The sequence below is a fragment of the Rhinichthys klamathensis genome, unplaced genomic scaffold (assembly GCF_029890125.1).
Source record: "Rhinichthys klamathensis goyatoka isolate OS25496 unplaced genomic scaffold, OSU_Roscu_1.1 h1tg000096l_1, whole genome shotgun sequence".
NCBI lineage: Eukaryota > Metazoa > Chordata > Actinopteri > Cypriniformes > Leuciscidae > Rhinichthys > Rhinichthys klamathensis.
Genome location: NW_026606635.1, coordinates 135,001 through 152,500, shown reverse-complemented (window position 1 = coordinate 152,500; position 17,500 = coordinate 135,001). Strand labels below are relative to the sequence as shown.

At 38.6% G+C, this 17,500-nt stretch overlaps 1 protein-coding gene across 1 annotated transcript in view; it reads left to right on the top strand.

The window, feature by feature from the left end:
* Positions 1–17,500, top strand: part of tmem117 (transmembrane protein 117) — a 74,320-nt gene that overhangs the window by 43,326 nt on the left and 13,494 nt on the right. Inside the window, exons 4-6 of the mRNA XM_056252582.1 lie at positions 6,096–6,195; positions 10,568–10,665; positions 14,330–14,489. Coding sequence (XP_056108557.1) covers positions 6,096–6,195; positions 10,568–10,665; positions 14,330–14,489 — 358 coding nt within the window. The remainder of the gene's footprint in view (positions 1–6,095; positions 6,196–10,567; positions 10,666–14,329; positions 14,490–17,500) is intronic.

Sequence of the window (17,500 nt, the reverse complement as noted above, 5' to 3'; positions counted from 1 at the left end):
AACAGAAGGACGGACAAAACCAGTCAAATATCCACTGAGTTCTGCTCATATTTTACTACCATTTTCTAAACTATAGCGAATAAACTGATAAAAGTTGAAGGTGTCTGAATATATTTTGGTTGGATTGTATATTTATCACTATAAAGCGACATGAGAGATAATGTGAGAAATGTTGAAGCTGTCTGAATATATTTTGGTTTGACTATGTCAGAGAGGAATTATGATGAAAAATGATACTTATGCATGGATGACTCGTTCTTAATAAGATTAAAAAAAACATGCGTTTTATCTTAAAATATTTTAAAATATCTTAAAATATTAAAAATATCCAACTTTAAGCGCTCCAGATCGATTCTTGTAGAGAATCCTGATTGTAATTCTGTCTTATAAAGTTCCTGAAAAGGCTTTTGGAAGCGCTGTAAAGGGGATTTCAGATCGGTGGCTTCCGGTGCCTAATTAAAGTTCATTCCTGCCTCGGGATCAGGGGAGAATGTCACACACATCTCGGAGAGTTTCCACAGAATCCGGCCTGGAATAGACCAACGGCAAACTCTCATTTGGGCAGCGACTGGAGTTTGAATTTGTCAAATCATGACTTGGGCGTTTTGTTCTCCGTGAGACTCGACTCATTAGCATCATTCATATTAATTCTCACGTCTGGAGCGTCTCTCCTCATCCCTGGAACACCAGCGCGTCACACACACACATCAGTAATCCTGTCACGGGTCTCTCCGGCCTCCAGGAGCGAGGGTGTGTGCCACTAGCGGAGCCAGACAAGCGTCTCTGGGTGTGCATAAGATAACTGGGTGTACCACATTTATTGTCAGATTAATGTGCAAAAAACCAGCCCAGCATGTCACTAACTTTACAGAATAGACGCGTAAAACTATACTCAGGCTCGCCACATAACCATAACACTACTAGGCCTATATAAAATATAATCAGGGCTCAACATTAAGGCTTTTCATGTGCTTGTCCTTCGAACAAGTAAATCTTCATTCACTTGTCCAGAAAAAAATAGGATTTTTTTTGTGTTGTAAATATATTTTATTATAAAAACATGGGATTTTAATGGTACATGTCCAAAAATTCAATGTTACACGTCCAAGAAACATGGTAATACTATGGTGCATGTCCTAAAACATGGTATTATTATGGTAAATGTTTAAAGAATGTGGTATTTCAATTGCACATATCCAAAAATCATTGTAATACTAAGTACATGTCCAAAAACATGGTATTTACATAGGAAATGTTCAAAAAACATATTACCACTATGGAACATGTCAAAAACTTGGTAATACCATAGTCAATGTTCAAAAAACATGGAATTTTAATGGTGCATGTCCAAAAATGATTTGTTACATGTCATAAAACATGGTATTAACATGGGAAATGTTCTGAAAAACATGGTATTATTATAGGAAATGTTTAAATAGCACCGTGGAACATATCAACGACGTGGTATTTCAATGGTGCATGTCCAAAAACATGGTATTAACATAGGAAATGTTCATAAAAACATGTCATTACTATTGTAAATATTCACAAACATTGTAATCCTATGGTGCATGTCCAAAAAATACTTAATATCTATGAATGTTGTCATTGTGTGTCATTTGTGCTGGATGTGACTTTGTCAGGTTACCCAGCAGTTCTGCAGCCATAATGAATAAATGAAGACATGAGACACTAATCAGAGAGAGTGTTTGTGTGTGTGTGCGTGCTTCAGCCACTGCTATATCACACCCTTCCCCTGCATGTAATGCTGTAAAGCGCACCTATAGTGTGTCTGCTACACCAGCACACCCGTGGGCGTCGGACGGTTCCCGTGTGATCGATCGGCTCGATGCTGAACGACTCCCGGCGGACTCGAGGCCATGGGCCGGGTCCACAACCACAGGGTGTGTTAACTGACTTAATGCGCCCATAAATCTTCGTTGTAATCAAAGCGGCTTTATCGTGTGCGGGAGAAGGTGATGTGGACGTGCGGTCTAACGCACAGAATACAGATTCAGTCTCACGCATTATGAGGCCGTGATGACAGCGGGTCAAGCGCTCGTTTGCTTTACAGATTAGCTGTAGATTAGAGCCATGAACGTGCTTGGGATGAAAGCTTGCTCTTGACTCGTTTACAGGATGATCTATCACCAGGTTCGGAATTTGTAATTTAATAATTAATTATGCAATTTTTAATTAATAGTAAAAATCCTTACTTGAAATAAAATAACCTTTAACTGAAATGAGAAATATATATGTATATATTTCCGGGTTTATCAGAAGCGGAAGTCGTCACAGTTGGGGAAACTTCTATAGCGGTCAATAAGAGACATATTTTTTCCATTTGCTCAAATAGCAAAAGAACAACTCCACGATAGTGTTTTCACAACTTTCAAGAAGAGGGAAAAAAAGAGAGGGATTGATAGCGGAAGTCAGAAGAGAGAAAGATGTAAACTTTAGCGTCAGCCGTTGTATAAACAACCTCACAGCAGCGTTTGTATTAGGGGTTCAAGTAGGGCTGGGCGATATGGCCAAAAAAATGTATCACGATATTTTTTTTTATATCAGTCGATATCGATAATTATCACGATAAATGTCAAATCTTTATTTCTTTCAAGTTTAAAGGCTCCTAAGTGAAAGTTGTATAAACCAGAGCATTGTGGTTTTACAAATCTGAGGTAGAACATTCAAACATTTGTCATTTTTCCTTAACAAAATAAATATCTGAAAAGAAAAATATTTCTTCAGCACAGTTTGCAGTGCAGGCTGCAATATTCAAATTACATGTTTTGTCTCGAAATGCATATTTGACAGTGAGTTTGACAGTAAATCTACATCCTGACTCAAGCTAATACTACTATGTTAAATTTATGTTCATTAACAAAAACAGTAACATCTGTTTGTTTTTTTGTTTGTTTTTAATTTAAGGACCACATTTTTATTTGGTAAAATGTAATATTCTGACTGTTTGAGTTTTATTAAAATTAACCATTGGTCATCCAGTATCATGCATTTAGACCATGATAACCACAGATAAAGCCAGGTACAGCCTATAGCACCTCACTATCATGGCAAAATGTAACTTTATGGTTTCTATGGTATTTGTATAAAAAACAGTAGCCTAACAGTTAAATACATTATACTGTAATTATATTCCATTAGTCATTTAATACATTGTCAATAATATTATAAAATTCAATATGTATATCCCACATTTCATGGTGCAGGTACTAGGCTAACCTTACAGTAAATCCATGGTAGGCTAAATGGATTCAGTATCAATTCAGATTCTGACTGTTTCGCTGCGCAGTGTTTCTCCTGTTCGTCAGCGCTGTTTCATCTGCCTTTAAACTGATTTAAAGTGGACATTTGTGTTCTTCGCTGAACTTAAGCGCTTCTCACTGGATCTCGTGAGCAAGACGATCAGAGTAAACGCGTCTGCTCTAGTGAGCTCGTGCTGCCGTTTGGACTTTGAGCGGAGCGGATAAACGGTCCGTGTGGCGCGCGGTTCAAATGAGTTTCGTTCCGCTTTTGGCGCATACACATTATCGAACATTTATCGACCTCTTGATATCGTTTTATCGAGAAAAATTATATCGCGATAATTATCGTTATCGTTTTATCGCCCAGCCCTAGGTTCAAGCACAAAGTGCTGAAACCCTAGTGTAATTGTAAGGATTTGTAAAACTGATCGTGCAGACCAAACCGTAAGAGCTGGAGGCGTGAAACCTGGCCAGATGGTAGGCCTTAATTTGGGGAGAACCTATCAGAGTATGACCCCGATTGGCCCATAGGTGGCGCTACAGCAACCAAAAGTACTAAATTGCTCATAACTCCTAGGCCATTTGACTTAGAATCAAGTCTCAATCCTTGGGTCAAGGCGGGCAAAATGTATATCTCCAATTTCGATTTAGGCAGCAAGAATTTCTGCTATGTCGAATTTTGTCCAAAACCTACTTTTGCGAACTAGTCCCTGGTTTTTCGCCCGATCGGAACCAAACCAATTCTCTGGACTCAAGTCTAGATCAATAATTATCTAAAAAAAGTTGAACTTTTGCATTTGGGGTGGCCGTAACAGGGTCATTTAGAAAAGTGGCATGACAAAATACACTCAAAAGCCTATAAATCCTAAAGGAAAACTCAGAACTTCGCAAAAATTGGTGGGAATATGTGATATAACATAGTAAGCAAGCATGCAAAATTTTATTGAAATCGAACCATAGATGGCGCTATAACTGTTAAAAAGCTTTGAAAACCATATATTTCCTATGGTAAATTGCCTGTATTATATTATGAGTAACATGTCTATATATTGTGTGTATATGTGTAGATATGGAGAAAAACTGATTTAGACTGGAACTATAGATTTATATCATTTGCGTAATCTCCATAATGTATATTTTATGGTTTCAGACCTACATTTCGGTTCGGCCTAGACAGCATAGTTAACATGAAGGCCTTAAATGCTTGAACCCCCTTAATTGCTGCTTGCAGCTATATTTTGTATTTATTTTTTGTAATTTGATGCGAAGGTAACAAAGTATAGCCTAGCGTTATAAATGTACATATAATATATATATATATATATATATATATATAACTTTGCAGGATTTACAATGCCGATGACCGTTAAACACGTCATCACAGTCTGTGGATGTGTAAATGGCGTCTCAGCTTCGCTAGGCCTGTGATGATGAGCGGTGCTAATGAGGGAAAGCTCGTTAAACATGTTCTCCTTTACAGAATAATGCCGTTATTATCCGTAACGCGCTTCAGAATTAGACCAAAAACCCAATCCGCTTGTCATTTGTCCACAATAGATTTGCCTTGTTCAGCGTTCCCGCCGCCTGGATCCACACACTGACGTGCGTAAGCAGATTAGCGAGTGTGTACCTGTTCAAGGCCTGTAAACACTTCTGACGGCATAAAAGCAGCGGAAAGAAGATTACTTCGCTCGCTGTCACACCATATGAACGCCTGGCTGTGTTTTTGGATCATTTTCTGGAAGCCATTCGTTCCCTGAATGCATTATAAAGGCCTCTGAAGTTTATTTGTGTTTGTGATGACGGTAACGTGTCCTGTAGCGTTACTGAAACACTATACAGAAACATTTGAGCATTTATTATGGAGTTGTCCTCGTTCAGTTTGTTTTTGGTTAGACTTCTGTTCCTTTATTAAGGCTCATCATGCTCAGCTTTCAACTGTGCTTTAAAAATGTGTTCTGTTAGCTAAATTTAGTATTCATGAATGTACATTTAGAGGAAACAAGCCTTTGTTTTGAATTTTAAGATCAGAAATTCAACAATACCTACACAATATTGGGTTGGAAAAATAAGGAAGCTGCAACGTGCGTTTCAATCTGTAAACATTTTCACATTTTTGTTTAACTTTTAAAGGTGCAGTGTGTAATATTTAGGAGGATCTGGTGACAGAAATGCAATATCATATACATAACTATGTTTTCAGTGGTGTATAAACCCTTACATAATGAAGCGTTATGTGTTTATTAGCTTAGAATGAGGCGTTTCTCTCGACACACACCGCGGGTCCGCTTACACCGACATGTTTCTACGGTGGCCCTGAGCGGACAAACGCGTTTCGTCACTATGTTGTTCTTCATGATAAGAAGCTGCTAAAGTCAGCGAATAAAACACTGACACAATGATGAACAAGTCACAATAATATTCGCAATAGCATCATTTTACTGAATAATTAAGTTAACCTAATTTCTTAATTTATCTTTGTAAAGAAACTGGCTACTCTCTGCTGTCTCAGACGACGACATCACTTCCTGTCGGCCACCGTAACTTTTGTTGGGTGCAGTTCACAACCTCAGCACTAGATGCGCTAAAACTTACACACTGCACCTTTAAGTTTGTCACTGTTTCTTTATTTGTCTTTTTTTGTTTGTTTGTTTACTCAATGTACACCCCTGACGGTAGTTATAATTCTTTAAAATCAATCAATAAAAAACACTTTATCCAGCGAATGTCACGTCGAATACGCGCGCTTGTAGAAGACCTTGTGACCTGATCACCAGTGACAGAAGCATCAGACTGACGTGTGTGTGTGTGTGTGTGTGTGTGTCTCCACAGTCCTCACATGGTGACGGAGTACATGGGCATCAGGAACGAGAGCTTGATGAAGATCGCCGCTGTCGGGACGTGGATGGGGGATTTCGTGACCGCGTGGATGGTGAGACACAGCCTGTGTAAAGTCCACATGAAACGCCATTTTACTTTCGTAATTGATTGGGAGCGACTTGTGGAGTCAAACGTGGCCGTTCTGTACGAGAATGGTTGAACAGCTTGATGGAGAAAGTTTTGCATTTTGGTGAAAGATTTACAAAGCCAGATGTTCAGGGTTTCCCAAACTGAGGTTTGCGAGGTTGTGAAAAGCTAATAATTCATTACATTGGAAAAAAAAAAAAAATTATAAAAAAAAAAGTCAAACTCAAAAAATAACTTTTTACCTGTTATAATTGTAATTATTTTATTTTAATAATGATATATATTTAAGCATTTATATATAAATTTGAATGGTGTTAATGAGGAAAATGCCCATTAAAACACACACACACACATATATTTATATATATAAATAAACGTTGAACACTGGTGTATTTCAACATGCCACCATTTATTAAAATCAGTAAGCAAAATACAGTTTTGCATTATAGTGACATTATAATTTTTTTAATAATGAAAAAGGCTACAATTTTATCTACGATATCAGTCGAAAAGTGTGGTATTTTATTTGTTTACCTGCTATAATATAATAATTTATACATTTATATATAATTTATATAAATATTTGAAAATTATTTTCAAAATGTAATTTTATTGGTCATTGGTTTATTTTATCATAATATGCAAATTATAGGTGTGCATTTCAGTGATTTTACCATGTTTTCTTTATCAAGGTAAACTCGATAAAAATCAAGGTAAAACTATTTTATGAACACAAATTGTGTTATGTTATTAGTTTAGCTGCATGTCATGTGACCATTAACCCACATCAGAGAACTGTGAACATGCAAATGTTAAATTATTCAAATATTTACTTAAAACATCAGGGGTTCTCGTTCTCAGGTTACACCAGTGACATTAAAGTAAAAAGGGTGTATGTTGATGTCATGTTGACTGTGGCGACTTTAAAGCAGCATGAAATAGTTTTATGATAATTCTTGACCTTGACGAACCTTCCCCGCGTCTGACGAGCCACTCAAATGTTTCTGTAATTATTAGTTGGTAATTGACTCTGGTCCCCGAGGGACTGTGACATTAGAGATCGCCGAAACCAACAAACTCCTCGTTTAGCCCAGAGACCCTGCGATTAACCACAGAGAGTCCGGCCCAGCGGGACAGCAGTGACGCCTCCTCAAACCTGCAACAGCAAACCTGGGAAATTAATAACGCTTGAAAAATATGATTAAAATGATGTGCACTCATTTATGAAGCCATTAATGTTGCATCCCGTTTACACTTTATTTTCAACAGTGACATACTTTTACATACAGAACAATACATGTGGTGAAGCGTCACAATAAGTACATTAGCATACACTAACAACTACTTCTAAAGCAATTATTAATCATAGTTAATGTTAATTTCAACATTTACTAATAAATTATTAAAATATTAATATTATTTAATGGACATGAACTAACATTTTAATTAATTAAATGTGAAAAATAAATGTATTAATCACTGTTAACAAAGAAAAAAGTTGCTTTAAGTACAATCAACTGTAATGTTCAACTTAAATTACATTAAAGTGACTTAAAAAAATTAGTTGACTCTTGTATAACCTATTTAAAGCAATGCAAAAACATATGTTGTCATTACTTATTGATCATCATTTTTTACAGTGTACCTTATTAAAAGTGTTACCATAGTTTTGTATAAATGTGCATACATATGATTAATTTTGATTTATCATATTTTAAAAATGATTCTTGAATTTTAAATGAGATCCTGATATGTGATTTTTTTGGTAGTTTTAATATATTTAAATAACTTATGTTGACTTTAAACGCTTGGTGGAATTATTTAGAATGTCACTGCAAGAGTGATGTTTAAACTGACAGCTGTCACTCAAATTGATTGTCACTCAAAATTCAGTTTTTCTACACCGTCTGTTTGTAAACTATAAGCACTATTATAAACGTTGACAATCGTGGCGATGAAAACTAGTTTTTCCCAAGTTCAGTCAAGGACACGGAGGAAACAAACATCTTTCCGACAACATCCGGCATCAGAGAGCTTTTCTCAGTGACACGCGAGTGCAGGTGTAGTTCAGATCTGCTGTGGTGTGTGTGTGTCTTTCGGGACATTAGTATTCCTGTGTTCAAACTGCAGCGATGAACAAAAGAGAAGAGAGGAGGAGAGAAAGAGAGGGATGAAACGAAGGAGAGAGAGACGAAGGGCGAACGAGCGTCTGAAAGTGCTGAATCGAGACATTACCGGCGGCGTATTAATTCAGTCCTTCATCTCGTCACAGGCGGCGGCTTGGCTGAGACGCGAGCAAAGATTTACACATTTATTTCACTTTCTCTTTCCCTCCCCACAGTTTTCAGTCTTTCTTTTCTGAAGGAAGGGATCGTCAGCTGACCTTAGACAGGCTCACTGCGCAGTGCGCACACTCACTAGGGCATAACTGTAGTGCACTTGACACACACAGATGATGCATAAACCACACAGGTTAGAGGTTTGTATATGCATAAGGTAAATGTATTATAATGACATGCATATAAATATATTTTACATATAAGAAGTATTTTTTAATAGATTTAGATAATTGCTATAACATAAAAGTGTGTAATATGTGTGTATAATGTGTGTAAATAATGTGTAAAGTGTATAATAAACATACATACCGTATATAAAAAATGCTGGGTTGTTTTAACTCAATTTTGGTCAAATATGGACAAACCCAGCCGTTGGGTTACATTTTTAAATTGCATTTTTAATCCAACGTTTGGGTTTGTCCATATTTGACCCAAAATTGAGTTAAAACAACCCAGCATTTTTTTAGAGTGTATGTACAGACAAATATTATATAAACACAAACTTTTATTTTGATGCAATTAATCACGATAAATCGATTTAACTGCACTAATCTAGATTTATTTATTTTAGATACTTTTATTTTATCATTTATTTTATTATCCTAATTTGTCATAATCAAAACTAATTGTAGTGGTAAACGACTATTGAAATAAAAAAAGATTTACAAATATTTAATATGCAATTTTTTACTAGTTAATGTAAACTGAAACTAAAACCATAAAAAAATCCTTACTTAAAATAAAAGTTTCCTGCAATGAAAAAAAAATATTTCAATAATTTTTTTTTTTTTATTTCAACTAGTTGCCAAGGCAACACTTCTCTTTTCATTCGAGTGTACTAAAATAAATATAACCAATTAAAATAACTAAAACTAAAACTGAAATAAAAAATTTAAACTCTATAGACATTAAAAGAAAACGAAAATACAACAAAATTACTAAAGTTAAACTGAAAATGGAAAATATAAAAATAAAAGCTAATTCAAAATAGTAATAAAATGATTATAGTAGTCGCAATAATACTAAAATAATGATTTGATTTATTTTAAAATAAGTAATTTTTAACTGTAAACAAAAATTACATTTTCCTACAATAGCATGCACCGACTAAGAAATGTATTAGGAAATTAATAATATACTAAATAAAGTTAAAACGGATATGCTTCTGAACTTTATTACATGAAGATATTTTGGAAATGGAATAGCTTTTAGTTAGTTAGTTAGTTAGTTAGTTACTTAGTTAGTTACTTAGTTACTTAGTTAGTTACTTAGTTAGTTACTTAGTTACTTAGTTAGTTAGTTAGTTAGTTACTTGGTTACTTAGTTACTTAGTTAGTTACTTAGTTACTTAGTTAGTTAGTTACTTGGTTACTTAGTTAGTTAGTTAGTTAGTTACTTAGTTAGTAGTTAGTTAGTTAGTTAGTTAGTTAGTAGTTACTTAGTTACTTAGTTAGTTAGTTAGTTAGTTAGTTAGTTAGTTACTTAGTAACTTAGTTATTAACTTAGTTACTTAGTTAGTTAGTTAGTTACTTAGTTAGTTACTTAGTTACTTAGTTAGTTACTTAGTTACTTAGTTAGTAGTTACTTAGTTACTTAGTTAGTTAGTTAGTTACTTAGTTAGTTAGTTACTTAGTTACTTACTTAGTTACTTAGTTACTTAGTTAGTTAGTTACTCAGTTTCTTACTTAGTTACTTAGTTAGTTAGTTTTTACTGTTTTAGTATAATTTATATACTATTATAGTTTTTTATACTATTATTTTCATTTTTTTTTCACTTTAATTTTAGTTTAAGTTTTAGTAATTTTAGTTGTGTTTTTGTTATTATTATTATTATTATTTTTCAAATATTATTATTTTTTATTTCAGCTAATGTTAATTAGAAAATATATTTCACGTAACACGTTTTGTTTTATGGTTTTAGATTTAGTTGACGATAATAACCCTGTCACTGACGCAGTAAATAAGGAGTGTGTGTTTGTGTGTGTGTTTGTTTCCCAGGTGACAGACATGATGCTGCAGGACTCTCATTACCCGTACTGGGGCCGGACCGCGAGGCACTACTGGAGGCAGGGTCACAACCGGATCGTGTTGTTCTGGTGTGTGTGTTCACACTGACACTGGTGTGTGTGTGTTCACACTGCACCTCTGGTTAAACAGAACTGAATCTGGTTCAGCAGTCCCACACTCATAAACGCAGGATTTAGACGCCGTACAGCTCGAGATTGTACTGAATAATTAATGCTAGACGCACATTTCTGCTTTTAAAGCCTCGTCTCGCAGACGTCCGTCGTAAGTGCATGAATGTAAACATGATTTCTGCTTGTTTGCATAAAGCGAGATGATTTCTGTGGTAATTGACTGCGCGTCACACACACTGTCAGCTGAAGCCGTGTTGAACAGGAACGTTGCTTTAATGGGCTTCCTGTGAGGTTGTGTGTGACGTCCCAAAGGAAATGATATTGACAAAGTGACTAAATCATGTTTTTATTCATGCTGAAATATGATAGGGTTTATTGTGTGGACAGGGACTCTGCGCTAGTCAATTGTAATTTATTCTAAAGTATAGACAGATATGAAGAGGTTAAAAACACGAGGGAAGAGTGCAGTGCAGACACACACTGAAAAAGACGCATTAAAAATGTATTTTTTATGCAGTGCCACTAATTCACATTCATATTATATTAATATCATCTAATAATTTAATACTTATTTTAATATTAATAAAATATTTAATTTGTCATACAATTAAATTGTGTGAGTTAGTGAGTGTGTGAGTGAGTGAGTGAGTGTGTGAGTGAGTGTGTGAGTGAGTGAGTGAGTGAGTGAGTGAGTGAGTGAGTGAGTGAGTGAGTGAGTGAGTGAGTGAGTGAGTGAGTGAGTGAGTGAGTGTGTGAGTGTGTGAGTGTGTGAGTGTGTGAGTGTGTGAGTGTGTGAGTGAGGTGAGTGAGGTGAGTGAGGTGAGTGAGTGAGTGAGTGAGCGAGCGAGTGAGCGAGTGAGTGAGTGAGTGAGTGAGTGAGTGTGTGAGTGTGTGAGTGTGTGAGTGTGTGAGTGTGTGAGTGAGGTGAGTGAGGTGAGTGAGGTGAGTGAGGTGAGCGAGTGAGCGAGTGAGCGAGTGTGTGAGTGAGTGAGTGTGTGAGTGAGTGAGTGAGTGAGTGAGTGAGTGAGTGAGTGAGTGAGTGAGTGTGTGAGTGTGTGAGTGTGTGAGTGAGGTGAGTGAGGTGAGTGAGTGAGTGAGTGAGTGAGTGAGCGAGCGAGTGAGCGAGTGAGTGTGTGAGTGTGTGAGTGAGTGAGTGAGTGAGTGAGTGAGTGAGTGAGTGAGTGAGTGAGTGAGTGAGTGAGTGAGTGAGTGTGTGAGTGAGGTGAGTGAGTGAGTGAGTGAGTGAGTGAGTGTGTGAGTGAGGTGAGTGAGGTGAGTGAGTGAGTGAGTGAGTGAGTGAGTGAGTGTGTGAGTGAGTGAGTGAGTGAGTGAGTGAGTGAGTGAGGTGAGCGAGCGAGCGAGCGAGTGAGTGAGTGCGAGCGAGTGAGTGTGAGTGAGTGTGAGTGAGTGTGTGAGTGTAAATGTGTGTTAATAACGGCACTTTAATCCCTGTTCTCATCATCAGCATGTTTAATTAAAGAGACGCGCGGCAGGAAATCGATCAGTGCCGCTGTTCGCCACGGTAACGAGACCCCGAAACACGCTTTGACCCTGAACCCTTAAACGCCTGACATCATGACCTCTGACCTTCACGTCAGCTGATTCATTAAAGGAATATTTCATTCATCTATTATATTCTCCTGTTCTTAAAACATTTATATCTACTTTTTTTTCAGTAAAAATAAAAAAAATACATTAAAGATAAAAAACTGGAGAATAGTTTTTTTAATAGGTGTGTATTTTGTCTTACATTATTAATGTGCTTATTATTAATAAAATGTTTAATTATTTGTAATAAAAACTAAATTTAGTGTTTAGTGCCTATTGCGATTTTTTTTTAAAATAATTAATTAGATTAATTTAAGATGTGAAAAAAACATTATTTAGAATATCATGCAATGGTGGATCATTTACAATAAGAAATAAATACTATTAAAGATGTTTAACACGTTTCTTACTTTATAAAACGAGACAGATATATTTGAAGTATAAACAAGATAAAAGCGTGTGGAGAAATCTCCCGCTGCACGAAGACTAATTAAAAACTCGTTAAGAAGTCTGGTTTACGTACCTAGTGACATCATCAAAGGAACTTTCGGCTGTTTTTCGCGGCACATTTTTATCTGAAGCGTCAATATCAGTGTTTATCAGCTGTGCGTCGCTCTGTTAGTGTACTGCACGTCCAGCACTGACCCTAGATCAGTTCTGCTCTTTCACTGGCTGATGAATGTGTTCATCAGTGACATGAAGAACTGATCTGGTGTCTGTATTATTCAGAGGTCCCATCAGAAGTGCATTATACCATACATTTCATTCTGGCTCTGCACGTCTCTTATTAATGGACTCCGTCTCCATCCATTAGTGAAGCGGCAGACTTCATTTCACACACACCGCTCACGACAGACTCTGCTGAGAAACCGTGCGTTTAACCCTTGCGCATCCATTAAAAAAAGTTACACAAAGGTCCATAGTGGACAAAAATCTGTCATAAAAATTGAAGCTTGTGAGCACAGATTTAAGTTTGATCTCATTTTAAAGAAGACCCTTGCAGATTATTGTTGTTGAAGAAAAAAAAGTTTTAAAAAGTAAAACCAAAAATAAAAAAAATTAATTTATGAAACATATTGAACTCTAAAACTGCTAAAACATCAAAGCCATAAATCTAAACAAGTCGTGTTCCAAATGTGAGGTTGATATTTCATAAAATGAGCCTTTAGTGATTTCTCTCTCATAAATATTACAAGTGCACACACACTCATTTATTTATTACACACATACAAACCACACACTTTGACATCCATACCAACACAATTATCGCTGCATAATTTATCCAATTGGTTTTATAATATCCATAAGCAGAAAACAGGAATAAAGCGACTATTTGCTTTATAGGCCAAACCTGAGAAAATGGCACATCTGGTAAAAAAACATAAAAATTGGAAGCCTTGCCAGCAGAACAAAAGCCTATTAACAAAGATTGCATCATTTTATAGTTAAATAGCCCTGGGATTAAACATTGCCGTTTCAATGGGGACATTTTTGTCCTAAAGGTCCTGAGAGGAACTATTGTGTGTTACTGGCGTAAAATAGATTTATTAAAGGAAATGGGGGTGAAATAATAAAATTACAGTAAAAATACACACCTGTGCCAAAGTATATACAGTTGGGATTAACACAGGCAACATGATTAAAAGATAAAACTGAAAAAGACAAAAATGTCCGTAAGGTCGCACAACGGTTCAGAGATCTCCCGATCCATTTATCGGAATCGGTTTATAAATGAATCGCGATTCTATCTTCTACCGATTTCTATTGATTCACAAATTTAAAAAATCTCACAAATTTCAAAAGTGTTACACTCTTTAGCTTCGCAGCACTACTTAAAATTACTTTAGGTTATTGACTGTTATAATCTACGCGAACGAAAACGAATGGGAGGAAAGCGGATGTGTAACAGTGTATTAGATCCATGCATTCATTCTTAAAGGGACAGCAGCCTCATTAACTGGCCGTCCGTGTCATTAATGTTAGTTTATAAAACACTCGCTGCTTTTGACTGACTCGCTGGCTCCTGCACTCGTGCCTCTGTGAGCTCTGCTGACGCGCTGCTGGTGTTCCTCAGGGCGGTTCTGATCTCTCTGACGTCTGTGGTGCTTCTGGTCATCAGTACGGACTGGATCCGCTGGGATAACCTGAACCGGGGGTTCCTGCCCAGTGACGAGGTGTCCCGAGCCTTCCTCGCCTCCTTCATCCTGGTGTTCGACCTCCTCATCGTCATGCAGGTGCAAACACTCTCACCTGTGTGTGTGTGTGTGTGAGAGAGAGAGAGAGAGAGAGAGAGAGTGTGTGAGTGAGTGAGTGTGAGAGTCAAAATGAGAGTGTGTGAGTGAGTGAGTGAGTGAGTGAGTGAGTGAGTGAGTGAGTGAGTGAGTGAGTGAGTGAGAGAGTGAGAGAGTGTGAGAGTGTGAGAGTGTGAGAGTGTGAGAGTGAGTGAGTGAGTGAGTGAGTGAGTGAGTGAGTGAGTGTGTGAGTGTGTGAGAGTGAGTGAGTGAGTGAGTGAGTGAGTGAGTGAGTGTGTGAGTGAGAGTGAGTGAGAGTGAGTGAGTGTGAGTGTGTGAGTGAGTGAGTGAGTGAGTGAATGTGAGAGTGAGTGAGTGAGTGAATGTGAGAGTGAGTGTGTGAGTGTGTGAGTGAGTGAGTGAGTGAGTGAATGTGAGAGTGAGTGAGTGAGTGAGTGAGTGAGTGAGTGAGTGAGTGAGTGAGTGAGTGAGTGTGTGTGTGAGTGTGTGAGTGTGTGAGTGAGTGAGAGAGTGAGTGAGTGTGTGAGTGAGAGTGAGTGAGTGTGTGAGTGAGTGTGTGAGTGAGTGAGTGAGTGAGTGAGTGAATGTGAGAGTGAGTGAGTGAGAGAGAGAGTGAGTGAGAGAGAGAGTGAGTGAGTGAGAGAGTGTGTGAGTGAGTGAGTGAGTGAGTGTGTGAGAGTGAGTGAGTGAGTGAGTGAGTGTGTGAGTGAGTGAGTGAGTGAGTGAGTGAGTGAGTGTAAGAGTGTCTGTATGTGAGTGTGAGTGAGTGAGTGTGTGTGTGTAAGAGTGAGTGAGTGAGTGAGTGAGTGAGTGAGTGAGTGAGTGAGTGAGTGAGTGAGTGAGTGAGTGAATGAGTGAGTGTGTGAGTGAGTGAGTGAGTGAGTGAGTGAGCGAGTGTGAGAGTGAGTGAGTGAGTGAGTGAGTGAGTGAGTGAGTGAGTGAGTGTGTGAGTGTGTGAGTGTGAGAGAGTGAGAGAGTGAGAGAGTGAGTGAGTGAGTGAGTGAGTGAGTGAGTGAGTGAGTGAGTGAGTGTGTGGGTCTTTTGAGTGAGTGAGTGAGTGAGTGAGTGAGTGTAAGAGTGTCTGTATGTGAGTGTGAGTGAGTGAGTGAGTGTGTGTGTAAGAGTGAGTGAGTGAGTGAGTGAGTGAGTGAGTGAGTGAATGAGTGAGTGTGTGAGTGAGAGAGAGTGTGTGAGTGAGAGTGAGTGAGTGTGAGTGAGTGAGCGAGTGTGAGAGTGAGTGAGTGAGTGAGTGAGTGAGTGAGTGAGAGAGTGAGAGAGTGAGTGAGTGAGTGAGTGAGTGAGTGAGTGAGTGAGTGAGTGTGTGGGTGTTTTGAGTGTGTGAGTGAGTGAGTGAGTGAGTGAGTGAGTGAGTGAGTGAGTGAGAGAGTGTGTGAGTGAGTGAGTGAGTGAGTGAGTGAGTGAGTGAGTGAGTGAGTGAGTGAGTGAGTGAGTGAGTGAGTGAGTGAGTGAGAGTGAGTGAGAGTGAGTGAGAGTGAGTGAGTGAGTGTGAGAGTGAGTGAGAGACTGAGAGAGAGAGAGAGTGAGTGAGTGAGAGAGTCAAAATGAGAGTGAGTGAGTGAGTGAGTGAGTGAGTGTGTGAGAGTGAGTGTGTGAGTGAGAGAGAGTGTGTGAGTGAGAGTGAGTGAGTGAGTGAGTGAGTGTGAGTGAGTGAGTGAGTGAGTGTGAGAGTGAGTGAGTGAGTGAGTGAGAGAGAGAGTGTGTGAGTGAGTGAGTGTGTGAGTGTGTGAGTGTGTGAGTGAGTGAGTGAGTGAGTGAGTGAGTGAGTGAGTGAGTGAGTGAGAGAGAGAGTGTGTGAGTGAGTGAGTGAGTGAGTGTGTGAGTGTGTGAGTGAGTGAGTGAGTGAGTGTGTGAGTGAGTGAGTGAGAGAGTGAGTGAGTGAGTGTGAGAGTGAGTGAGAGACTGAGAGAGAGAGAGTGAGTGAGTGAGTGAGAGAGTCAAAATGAGAGTGAGTGAGTGAGTGAGTGAGTGAGTGAGTGAGTGAGTGTGTGTGTGAGAGTGAGTGTGTGAGTGAGAGAGAGTGTGTGAGTGAGAGTGAGTGAGTGAGTGTGAGTGAGTGAGTGAGTGTGAGAGTGAGTGAGTGAGTGAGTGAGTGAGTGAGTGAGTGAGTGAGTGAGTGTGTGAGAGTGAGAGAGTGAGTGAGTGAGTGAGTGAGTGAGTGAGTGAGTGAGTGAGTGAGTGAGTGAGTGGGTGTGTGAGTGTGTTTAGAGTGAGTGTGTGAGTGTGTGAGAGTGAGTGAGTGTGAGTGAGTGTGAGAGTGTGAGAGTGAGTGAGTGAGTGAGTGAGTGAGTGAGTGAGTGAGTGAGTGAGTGAGTGAGTGAGTGAGAGAGTGTGTGAGTGAGTGAGTGAGTGAGTGAGTGAGTGTGTGAGTGAGTGAGTGAGTGAGTGAGTGAGTGAGTGAGTGAGTGAGTGAGTGAGTGAGTGAGTGAGTGAGTGAGTGAGTGTGTGAGTGAGAGTGAGTGAGAGAGTGAGTGAGTGAGTGTGAGAGTGAGTGAGAGACTGAGAGAGAGAGAGTGAGTGAGTGAGAGAGTCAAAATGAGAGTGAGTGTGTGAGTGAGAGAGTGTGTGAGTGTGAGTGAGTGAGTGAGTGAGTGAGTGTGTGAGTGTGTGAGTGAGTGAGTGAGTGAGTGAGTGAGTGTGTGAGTGTGTGAGAGTGAGTGAGTGAGTGAGTGTGAGAGTGAGTGAGAGACAGAGTGAGTGAGTGAGTGAGTGAGTGAGTGAGTGAGTGAGTGAGTGAGTGAGTGAGTGAGTGAGTGAGTGAGTGAGAGAGTGAGAGAGTGAGTGAGTGAGTGAGAGACAGAGAGTGAGAGAGTGAGAGTGAGTGAGTGAGTGAGAGTGAGTGAGAGTGAGTGAGAGTGAGTGAGTGAGTGAGTGAGTGAGTGAGTGAGTGAGTGAGTGAGTGAGTGAGTGAGTGGGAGAGAGAGTGAGAGAGTGAGTGAGTGTGAGTGAGAGTGAGTGAGTGAGTGAGTGAGTGA